Below are 11,714 nucleotides of genomic sequence, written 5' to 3'. Positions count from 1 at the left end.
CAAGAGCCAAAAAGAGGAGCTCATGGCCAAGTTGCACGACCCACAGGTTGAGCCAGGACCACGAATCAGGCTGTCAACAAGTGTCAGCAAGTTGTGTGAAGGTAACTGAGGTCTAGAGGTTAAGAACATGATGTGCAAGAGTTTAAGGGCAGTGAACCACCCATCACTTCACACAGCTGGTATAAGAATCTTTTCTAAATAGTCTGGCTAGGCGGAAATCTTTGATATCATTAAGATTTTTGTAATTTTGCACTATTTTGGCATGATGTGAAGGCATTGAAATTGGTTCTTGTTACACACAATACAAACACATTTCCAGAAATAACTATTCTGCATGACATTGGGCAGTGATTTTAATTCTTTTTTACCTTGAGTACCACCTCAGAAAATATTAGGCTTTTCCAATACCAACATCTTACATTTACAGCAGTAAGGCATGCAATCGGGGTGAAATTGAAACCTCACTGTGATGTCAAATCATAAGAATAAGACAAATAGCAAAATATTTTTTAATTTTCAAATCTTGTTTTACAAGTTGTATTATTTATTGTGATTATTGCATCATTAAACTAATCACTTAGAAGTTGCCACCAACACGGATGCACATAGATAATTAACTCTGATCTATGTTTTTGGTTGCAGAAAACAGTGAGATAGGAGGTTGGGTAAACATCTTTTGTTTATAGAAGCTATCTCGTTATCGTGTCTTATGTCTCCGTAAGATGTTAGCCCACTTAAATGAAGATGAAGATTTTGGGACAAGTAGGCTCAGAAAGAATCCACCTTGCCTTTGTATTACTGAGAGGTCTTGAATTAACAGGACTTACCTCTTCCCCAAGTAACATTAGGCTGTAATTATGAAATTTTCATAGATCTTCTCAACTAGGCGGACTCATCAAATGGCATCATCAAGGCACTTTCACATGTTGATCAGAACTTTTTTGGAATGACGGAATCTCGTTTCTGTCTTTAACAGTCTATACTCCATTCTTAGTTTGACAAAAATAAAACATTTTTGTACTCTCTTGCACTTTGTATTTGTAGAAGAATGTCTGGCCCTTGCAGAGGATGTAAATTACATGGGTTTTAAATACCTACCAATTCAAAAAATTGGCCAGGCTTGCCTGGAGGAGGACCAACATCTTGAGGCCATCGTCAAGGCCCAACACTGCAGGTTCATTGATCTGTTGTTACCAATGCCAGTATGCAAGATTAAAAAGGCTTAGACCTACATATGCATTACATCACCTTTACCACTGCTCTTTATGTCAATAACATCTGTTTTTAACACTTTTGCAGGCAGACACTAACAAGGATAAAGACCGCGATGGAGGCCAACTGGTCCTATTACAACCTCGCTACGCATGGTGTTACCCGTGAAATGATAACATTAACTTGGAACTTGATTTTGTTATTTATTCCACTAGTGCAGAACTCACACCGTACACATTTGTTGATTGGTTGTTGTTGTTTACTTGTAGTTTAGAAATTTCTCATGTTTGTACATGCATACAAGTGCGGTCAAACTGTAAACACAAAACAGTTCACAATTACTATTTAGCAATGTTCCACATATCACATTAAATTAAACATTATCACATGTGATGCAATATGAATTTCTGGAACAATCTCTCGTGTCACAGACTTGCATTCAACTTTGTTTACAAACTAAATGCAACATATTGCATGAATATTTCAACAAATAACATGATAAACAACATATGTCTACATAAACAGCAAACAGTATATGATATTAACCCTTTAGGCGCTATGGCGCTAATCGCAAATATCGATCTACATAGAGATAACTCTAGAAACCTCAGATTACTTAAACAGCACAAGAATTACTCACCACGCTGGGAATATACAGTTCAAATTATAGTTTCAATCTGCAATCATTATAGAAGTTCAACAAGCTTCAACATGAGAACAACATGCTTTTCTGTCTGTCTCTTTTTCAACTGCCTCTGCCCTTTCCGTCAGCTATCACATGAGCCACTGAAACAACGTTCTTAAAGGGGCAGCACCTAACATCCCGGCCCCCAATGACCCAAACAGGTCATTCAAAGAAAGTAAAGGTGATGCCTCAACTAAACTAGTTCAACTGATAAAACTGGCTTCTAGGAGGCAGATTTTATCCACAGGACGGCTGAAGACTCCTGCCTGTGTTTTCACTTCCACAGTACGCACAAGTCCATCTGTACCAGGGTAAACTTGAGTAATCAGACCTAGTGGCCAGTGATTGCGTGGTGTATTTTCATGCAGAATGATCACAAGATCTCCTACTTGAAGATTACGCTTTGGTTGTAGCCATTTTTGGCGCTGCTGCAGTGCAGGCAAATATTCTTTAATCCATCTCGACCAGAATATATCTGCCAGATACTGGACCTGGCGCCATCTGCGTCGGTAAACATCTTGTTTTACGAAAGCTCCTGGAGGTAGAGTTGGACCCGAACGGAGTAACAACAGATGATTTGGGGTTAGTGGTAGAGGATCTGATGGGTCATCTGAGAGTTTAGTGATTGGTCTACCATTGACAATAGCCTCAACGCAACAAAACAGTGTTGTCAGACCCTCGTCATCTGGTGCCTGCTGCAATAGGACAGTGTTTAGAATGGAACGAACAGTGCGAATTTGTCGCTCCCAAACACCACCCATGTGGGAGGCAGCAGGTGGATTGAAGATCCATTTTACATTGTTCTGCAGCAGGTAATCAGAAATCTTTTGTTGATTCCATTCACTGATGGCTTTCCGTAACTCTCTTAATCCACCAACGAAATTAGTCCCGTTATCTGACCGTATTTCAGAAGGGGAACCTCTCCTGGCAATGAATCGCTGTAGTGCGTTGATAAAGGAATCAGTATCTAGGGTGTGAGCGACTTCGAGATGAATAGCTCTCGTAGTGAGACATGTAAACAAACATCCATACCTCTTTTGTTCACTGCGTGCCTTCTTAATCAAGAATGGCCCGAAGTAGTCTATGCCCACTCGAGTGAATGGAGGCTCACACGGTGTCACTCTAGAGTCAGGTAAGTTTGCCATTTGCTGGGCTTGTGGCTTAGCTCTTAACTTGCGACACTGTAGGCATGACTTCAGAGTTTGTGTAATGACAGCACGTCCCTTTAGAATCCAGAAACGTTGACGAATTTCTGTAAGAACTCGTTCTGGCCCTGCATGACCCAAGCGAAGATGATAGTGACGAATAATTAGCTGGGTGACGTGATGATTGTTAGGTAGGATCACTGGATGTTTAGCCTCGTAAGGAATTGGGGCATTCATTAGTCTGCCTCCGACACGAAGGAGTTGATCAGTTTCATCTTTAAAGGGTTTAAGTTTGAGAAGAGAACTAGGCTTGGCTTCAGTAGATCTGAAAGTTGCAGCTTGTACGTAATTGAGAATGGCTAACTCTGCTTGCTGGAGCTCACCAACAGTGATGGGGTCAGAAAGATGAACACTTAGTTTCTTGCGTAACAAAGCCTTGAGACGCAACAAGATAGCAGTAGCTCTTTTCAAACGATGCCAACTGGAGTATCGTTCCAGTAGTCTGTCTACTGCATTTTTCATTGCTTGGTTTGGTGTTATGCTAGCTGCATAGACTTCTTTGCCTCGTTTGATCTCTGCTTCATCCGGCAAGTCATTTATAATAGGTTGAGCAGGCCAATGTTCCTCATCGTATCTAAGAAAGTGTGGACCAGATTTCCATCGTTCACTTGCCAAAATCTCTCTCATAGTCATTCCTCTAGAGACATCATCCGCAGGGTTAGAGGCAGAATCAATATGTCTCCACTGGCATGATTCTGAGCGTTCATGTATTTTTGATATACGGTTGGCGACAAATGTCTGGAAACGACAATGCTTGTTTTTGATGTACTGAAGTACAATAGTACTGTCCGTCCAAAAGAAAGTCCTTTCAATTGGGATCTCTAAGTGTTGCTTGATATGCTGATCCAGCTCCGTAGCAACAACAGCTGCTAGTAGCTCCAGTCGTGGTATGCTTACTGGCTTGATTGGAGCAAGTCTGGCCTTTGACATCACCAGCCTGCAGGTGTCACCAATCCTGATGTAAGAAACAGCACTGTAAGCCAGTTCTGAAGCATCAGAAAAGTGATGGAGCTGGGCTGATAACAAACAACTTGTAGATGTCGGTCTAAGGCATCTTGGAATTGTCAGTGCTGACAACAGAGGCAAGTCGTTCAACCATCTGTGCCATTGTGCTGCTATGTTCACTGGTAACTCCTCATCCCACTCAACTTTCATACGGCACAACTCTTGAAAGATTGCTTTAGCTTTAAGCACGAAAGGGCTTGCGAATCCTAAAGGATCATAGATGGAACTGGTAGTGCTCAATACTCCTCTCTTTGTTAGAGGCTTGTCCACTGACTTGACATCGAATGTGAAGCAATCTCGTTCTACATCCCAAAGGACGCCCAGTGTTCGTTCAAATGGCAAATCCTCTTGGTCAAGGTTTACCTCATGTAATGATTTTGCCCAGTCATCAGCTGGTATTGACTTCATCACTTCCTTAGAATTGCTTAACCACTTGGTTAACCTAAAGCCTCCGCAGGTGAGCAGTTCCCGGAGTTCGGAAGCGAGTTTAATGGCAGCCTCCTCTGCTGGTACTGACTTAAGGCAATCGTCAACATAGAAATTTCGCTTAACCGTTTCCACTGTGTCATCAGAGAAGTTTCCATGATTGTCCTCCGCCACTCGTTGCAAGGCATAATTGGCAGCACTAGGACTCCAGACACCTCCAAACAGATGAGCTGTCATACGATAATGCTTAGGTGGTTTGTTCGGGTCGTTATCTTCCCACCACAGGAAGCGAAGCACATCTCTTTCCTCAGATGGCACCCGGACCTGATAGAACATGCTTTCAATGTCCGCATTCAAGGCAATGGGTTCTTGTCTGAACTTGAGAAGGACTCCTAGCAGCTTATTGGTAAAGTCTGGGCCTTGATGAATATGGTCATTTAATGAAGTACCCTGGTAACGTGCTGCACAATCAAAGACAATACGAACTTTCTCTGGCTTATGTGGATGTAGCACTGGATGATGTGGCAGGTACCACACGCAGCCATCTTTTCTGTTAATATCGACGACTTCTTCTGCATATTTTTTGCGCAAAGAGTCTCCAATACCCTCTTTATACTTCTGAAGCAAAGTTGGGTCCTTTTTTAGCCTCTTTCCTAGAAGGTCTAATCGATGCTTGGCCATCGTGTAGTTATTGGGCAGTTGTGGTGGATGTTCTTTGAACGGGATAGGAAGTGTGTAATGACCTTCCTCTTTGACTGCTTGTTTGTTCCATAGGGCCACAACCTGCTCATCAACTACTGACTGCGAATCATGGTTCACATGGACTGGATCATCCAATTTCCAAAATCTTTCAACTGCTTGTTGTAGAGAATGGTCAGTTCGAATAAAATTGGCAGAAACAGATGTAGAGCCATCAGCTACTGGTCCATGGAGTGTCCATCCCAAGCCAGTAAGAATTGCATATGGTTCGCCAGACTCACCACAGCATGTGTCACGAGGAGCAAGTATGTCTGGTTGATCTAGACCTATTAACAGGTGAACCTCATCAGCTAAATCAGCATCAGGTAGACTGATTTCATCCGCAATTTCCCGCAGATGCGGCCACTTAAACAGCTCCTGCTGTGTGACTAGGCTGTCGAGACTTATGTTCAAGTGATCTCGACAGAGCACTCCTTTCATCAGGAAAGAGTTCCTTTGTTGAGCATCTTCAACTCGTAGATCCACTGCTAAGGTGACTACATTGAGGTTTTTGGTCTCCATAGTGTTCAGCTTTATGTTCATTTTGCGTGATTCCAGTTTAAGAGCATTAACTAGCTTCTTAGACACGAAGGTCCCATTTGAGCCACTATCAAGCAAAGCAAAGACATTCATAGAGAATCGTTTATGTCTGTCTGAAACTACTACAGGCAAAATGGGAAGAGCAATCTTCTTTTGACTGACTTCACTGCATTTTCTGGTAGCATGTGCTTGAATGGCTTGTGGCGGGTCAACAGCTGGTTCATCTTCCGTAGCTTGATTAGTAGATTGGCTTTTGTCGTTGTCAGAAGCTACGATGGCAGAGTGTAGCCAACTGTTGTGTTTTTTCCCACATCCAGGCACTTTGCATACCCAGCTGCGAGAACAGATTGTGCTCCGATGACCCTTCATAAAGCAGTTCAGGCAGAGTTGCTTTCGCTGAACAAAGGCCAAACGTTCTTGAACAGACAAAGCTCTGAAAGCTTGACACTGGTTCAGGAAATGTCCGTCAGCGCACTTTGGACATTTAAATCTTGAAGTTATCTTTGGTGTAGATGATATGGTGGATTCATTAGTAACTGACACGGTTGCAAATGTCTGCCTTTTCTTATTGAAGCTTGACTTAGCATTTGATTTGTAACTCGCGGGAGAATTTCGACTGGCAGGTGTAAGAAGATTCCCAAAGATAGGATCAGCTCTCTTAGTGGCTTCAGATTCAACAAGACTGACTACATCGTCCAACTTTGGTAAACGTCCAGATTTGATTATCTCATAATTTATTGTGAGCCATATTTTTTTTATGTCTTCAGGCAGCTTTTCTACAATCTGTAGCAAAGTGCGTCCACCATTGAGCTCATCCTCACACTTCATTGCTTTTAGAGTATCTCGGCAGCTACGCAAAATGTCTGCAAAGCTTTGCAACTGCTTGTTGTCTTTAACCTCTTTGTGATTGAGCACCTTGTCGACCCATGCTTGTGATATTGCATATGAATTGCCAAAACGTCTTCTCAGAATAGTCATGGCTTCTGCATAGCCCAGGCTAGAATCAGGATTGTACAAACAGTGCGAGATAGCATCTCTAGCTTGACCGACAGTGTACTGATGCAGACGAGTGAGTTTTTCTTGATCTGGCACTGTCTCTTTGTCAATCACTGAGGAAAACAATCTGATGAACTGCCAGTACTTTAAGGGTTCACCATCGAATTTGATTATGTCAACAGGTGGTAAGTGCATGGAATCAATGTGTGACTGATACTGTTGCCTTGACAGCTCCAGTAGTTGACATAAAGAATTCTCGTTTACTGCTGAGAATGATGGATGAAAGTTAAAGGATGGGTTACCTGAGACAGGAGTTGAGAAATCTTTGTTTATTGTCGTTAACTCAGCCTTTCGTCTATTTTCTTCCATCTCAGCATCTTTGAGTTTCAGTAAGCCTTTTAGTCCATCCATTTCAAATTCAGCTTGCTGAAGTTGTAGTTTAAACTGTGCACGCAGACGTTCTTCTTGTTGAGCTAAAAGCACAGAGAACTCTTCATTTTCTTTCTGTCTTAGATTCTGTAGCTCTTGAAACTGGGTAGATAGTTGGTCTACAGGAGACATTTGCGGTTTAACAGCATCATCAAGCATTTGCTGTTCCTCTTGGAAGTTTGATGCATCATGAGATTCCATTGATTGCTTAAAGTCTTCAAACCAGCTTACCACTGTGTGCTGTAAGTCTTGCACATCCCGCAGGACTGATGTTAAATAGCCTTTAGAAGCATCTAGGTCATCATCATCTTCTAATGTTTTATGATACATGTCATGGACCTCATGAAACCGCATAACAGCCTGATCCAAAGCAGCAAGTTTCATCTCTACCTCTTTAGGCTGATTACAGTTCATAGCGCTTGTAATCTGTGTCATCAAGCGTGTCACAGCAGCCTTTGCACCTCCACGTTGACGCTTGAAACCCTTTTGTTGTTGATCTGGGGTAGAACTTTCTTCTGTTTCTTGGTCCATGTTGTTATTAATTTTCTTTCTTCCTCGTGTTTGACTTTAATGTTACCCGTGAAATGATAACATTAACTTGGAACTTGATTTTGTTATTTATTCCACTAGTGCAGAACTCACACCGTACACATTTGTTGATTGGTTGTTGTTGTTTACTTGTAGTTTAGAAATTTCTCATGTTTGTACATGCATACAAGTGCGGTCAAACTGTAAACACAAAACAGTTCACAATTACTATTTAGCAATGTTCCACATATCACATTAAATTAAACATTATCACATGTGATGCAATATGAATTTCTGGAACAATCTCTCGTGTCACAGACTTGCATTCAACTTTGTTTACAAACTAAATGCAACATATTGCATGAATATTTCAACAAATAACATGATAAACAACATATGTCTACATAAACAGCAAACAGTATATGATATTAACCCTTTAGGCGCTATGGCGCTAATCGCAAATATCGATCTACATAGAGATAACTCTAGAAACCTCAGATTACTTAAACAGCACAAGAATTACTCACCACGCTGGGAATATACAGTTCAAATTATAGTTTCAATCTGCAATCATTATAGAAGTTCAACAAGCTTCAACATGAGAACAACATGCTTTTCTGTCTGTCTCTTTTTCAACTGCCTCTGCCCTTTCCGTCAGCTATCACATGAGCCACTGAAACAACGTTCTTAAAGGGGCAGCACCTAACACATGGCCTTGGGCCAGAAATGTTGAAGGGTGCGTTTTCTTTAATTGATGCGTGCCTGGTCGAGGCAGAGAACCTCCACTGCCTCCAGAAGTAAATAAAGCATGTCAATTTTAAAGTGGTATCAGCATTTATGGGTAGCCTTGACAAAGTAATAGTCTTTATGGTTTACTGAGTAAACCACTTTGCACAATATAGATGTGATTTAACCCTTGTGTTGACTTAGGGTGAAATTGACTCGTTTTAATTTTTTTTTATATCAGAAAATATGGGACGTAAAAATAAACACTGAAAATGTGTAAAAGAAATAATTTAAAACGTTGGAAAAAGCCAGAACAAACTGTGAAAAAATGGCGTCAAACGTTGAAGAAAGTGTTTTTTTTCTCAAGGTTGACGAGAATACAACACAAGGGAGAAAACATAGTTTGCTAAATACATGTTAAGTTAAACCATTTGAATGTATGGAAAGTCTTGGTTTTGGACTGAGAATGTATCAAAGCATCAAAGTTATAAAGCAATTTTCTTTATTTGTAATTGTGAGTACATTTTTCTTGGGGATCAATACTTTTACTGAATTACGGGACCTGTGTACTTCACCACTCTGCTGGTATAATTTACATTTCATATTGGTAAAACACTACTATTGCTTCTGCCATTAAATGTAAGAAGTCTATACATTTCCCAAAACTTCATAAAACTTTGATTTAATTATCAGTATTTTATTTACCTGATCAACTACCAAGAAAATTCATCAACCAATCAAGATGGGCGCTTTCACATGCAAACAATGAGACCTCCAGAATAACAGAATTAAGTTCTTCTTGCTCTTCTTTTGTTTTTAAAGTTCTCAACTACTGCTCTCTGCAGTCTAGCTTTTTTAATTTTTTTACGGTAACCATGTAAAGGGGTAATTTTCCTTTTTCTGGACACAGCAGTGACTTTTCCAAAAGCCAGCTTGTGTGCTCTTTGGATGGTATTGTACAGTTCAGGGGTATGTTCAAATGCTTCGGACTTGCTCCACTCTAGTAGGTCTGATAACATGGACTGTATGGGAGGATTCCCATGGGAGGCTTCAGACACTGGTGCATTTTCTTTGGGGTCTGTGAGAATGTCTTGAGGCTTGAGGACATGCGTGACATGTATGCAAACACATCTTTCTCCAAAACTATTAGCAATGCATGTGCACAAAGTCGGAGTTTTCCTATTCACAATACTCATAGTCCCATCACTATTGAAGATGGTTATTTCATCTTCAGTCTGCTGATAGAGACGGAGGCTGATGATTTCTAGCGCTTTTTTTATTCCGCATTTTTTCAATGTCAATACCTCTCCTGCCTACCTCCATCTTCACCAAGAGAAGATGTTTGCATATGTTTCCCATCCGGAAATTGGTGCATTCACACGTGAAGTGTAACAAGTTAACTTTGTAGGCTGTGTTGGTCGACTGTGACGGCACAAAGCACTGCCCCGCTTCTATGTCCAAATCTTTGCCAACACCATTTTTAAATAGCAGCGCAGCAGCCTGGTGAGCAGTAGAGCTGGATAATGTCAGTCGTCCTGCTTCGCTGAGGCCATCCATGTAGCTGCAGTAATGAAAAACAAGACACAAATTTGGAATTACAGTAAAATAGTAGCCTTTTGCCTCAGATAGGACAGTGGGGAGCGACAGGACACCAGTGTGTGAGAGTGTGCCCTAGCTAGCTGCAACACAGGTAAGGGCACCATCACAAACTTTTAAATGGCACACATTTTGCATATTCTGACTGGATGGCCAATAACTTATGCAATACCATAAACTCATAACCATACAGTATATTGGCCCTTATTGTTGGATAGATTTTAGCTAAATGCAAGTTTCATTGTGTAGTCATTGCCATGGTGATGGTTTTCTAGTGCAACAGCTCCATAAAAAAAATTAATTCACTGTTAAGACTGTGAGAGGGTGGCAAGCTTCATGAAAGTAGCTGCGTCTCATTTTATTTTATTCTATAACAGGCTGAAATAGCCATTTGGCAAAATTGACATTCCCTGTTAGAGAGATTACTAACCTGTAATACTTTTCTACATCTCCACATAGCAAAAGCAGAAGTTGGTCGACTCTTCGGTTTGCCTGGCAAATACTCTGATCCCAATATGAAAACAAATTTTAAATATTATTGGCAAATTTAAGTAAAATACCTTTCAGCCTTGTTGTTTGTCTCACTGCTGCAGTGATAGAACGTTCTGCCAAAGTTTACCCACAGCTCCGCATAGGTAAACCAATTTGTCTTCAGATAGGTTGTTACATGGGGACTATCCAAAAAGGTGTCGATCTCACTGCATTTCTTGGCAGATACATTGAGAAACTCTTCCTCCTTAGGGGAAAACACATTTAATCTGAGATGCTTATATACAAACCTTAAAAAGAAAAAGCATAAATAATTGTAAACTCACTAGTATGTACACTACAGAATGCATAATTTGGTCAGGACCACTTAGTTGCACTGGGGTTATGAATGTAAGAAAATATAGTACCGTCAGACATGCTTTCATTGATGCCATGGCATGAATGACCACATTTCTTTGTCAGGTGACCTCCATCTGTCTTCACAAGCCACCGGTTAACAGCCTGTAACAGCATAAATTGCTTCAGATGCACATTAGGGTATGTTATTTCACCCAGTCACGTGGCAGTTAATTTCCATTGCTTGGCCAAAAGGGAGTTTATGTTATTGTACTGCAATGTAACTCTGTATATATCCCAAATTTTCATGTTTCATGCAAGTAGAATTCAGGATTTGAAATAAGCATGTACTGCAAACTGTAAGTATTTATGTCACAACCACCTGCAATTACACTGCAGACCACTAGGTGATTGCCCTTAAAGAGGGGGGGGGGGTGGAAATGCTATTTCATGCATACTGAGTTTTTTTACACTGTTAAAAGAGTTGGATTCCCATGCTAAACATGGACAAAGTTTCAAAAATTAAGTTGTATGTTTGAAGGAGTATTTTTGTTCCAAAAATACTTCTTCCGGTTTGTCACAAGTTTCGGAAAGTTTTTTTCGAGTATGGCTCTGTGTGACGTTAGATGGAGCAGAATTTCCTTATATGGGTCCTGAGGCACTTCTGGCGGAAGAGCGCGCTCCCGTATAGCGAGGCTGAGCACAGACATTTCACTGATCAGAGCGATTCACTGATCAGAGCGAGAGCGTCGCGAAAAGTCACAAAAGAAGTGTGTTTCTGTTTGCCAGGGTAAGACAACCCT

At 40.9% G+C, this 11,714-nt stretch overlaps 1 protein-coding gene across 1 annotated transcript; it reads right to left on the bottom strand.

The window, feature by feature from the left end:
* Window positions 1-1,365: 1,365 nt before the first annotated feature.
* On the bottom strand, window positions 1,366-3,732 carry LOC127969208 (uncharacterized). Its single transcript, XM_052571018.1, has 2 exons — window positions 1,853-3,732; window positions 1,366-1,526 (listed from the first exon to the last, which is right to left on the bottom strand). The coding sequence occupies exon 1, from the start codon at window positions 3,727-3,729 to the stop codon at window positions 2,101-2,103; it is 1,629 nt and encodes a 542-aa protein (XP_052426978.1). The 5' UTR covers window positions 3,730-3,732; the 3' UTR covers window positions 1,366-1,526; window positions 1,853-2,100.
* Window positions 3,733-11,714: the final 7,982 nt, after the last annotated feature.

Source organism: Carassius gibelio, chromosome A4 (genome assembly GCF_023724105.1).
Source record: "Carassius gibelio isolate Cgi1373 ecotype wild population from Czech Republic chromosome A4, carGib1.2-hapl.c, whole genome shotgun sequence".
Classification (NCBI taxonomy): Eukaryota; Metazoa; Chordata; class Actinopteri; order Cypriniformes; family Cyprinidae; genus Carassius; species Carassius gibelio.
Note: the sequence above shows the minus strand (reverse complement) of the source record. Positions and strands in the feature narration are given on the sequence as shown.

Coding starts and splice junctions, on each gene's coding strand:
- LOC127969208 (XM_052571018.1), bottom strand. CDS start 3,729: ATGAGAGAGATTTTGGCAAGTGAACGATGGAAATCTGGTCCACACTTT.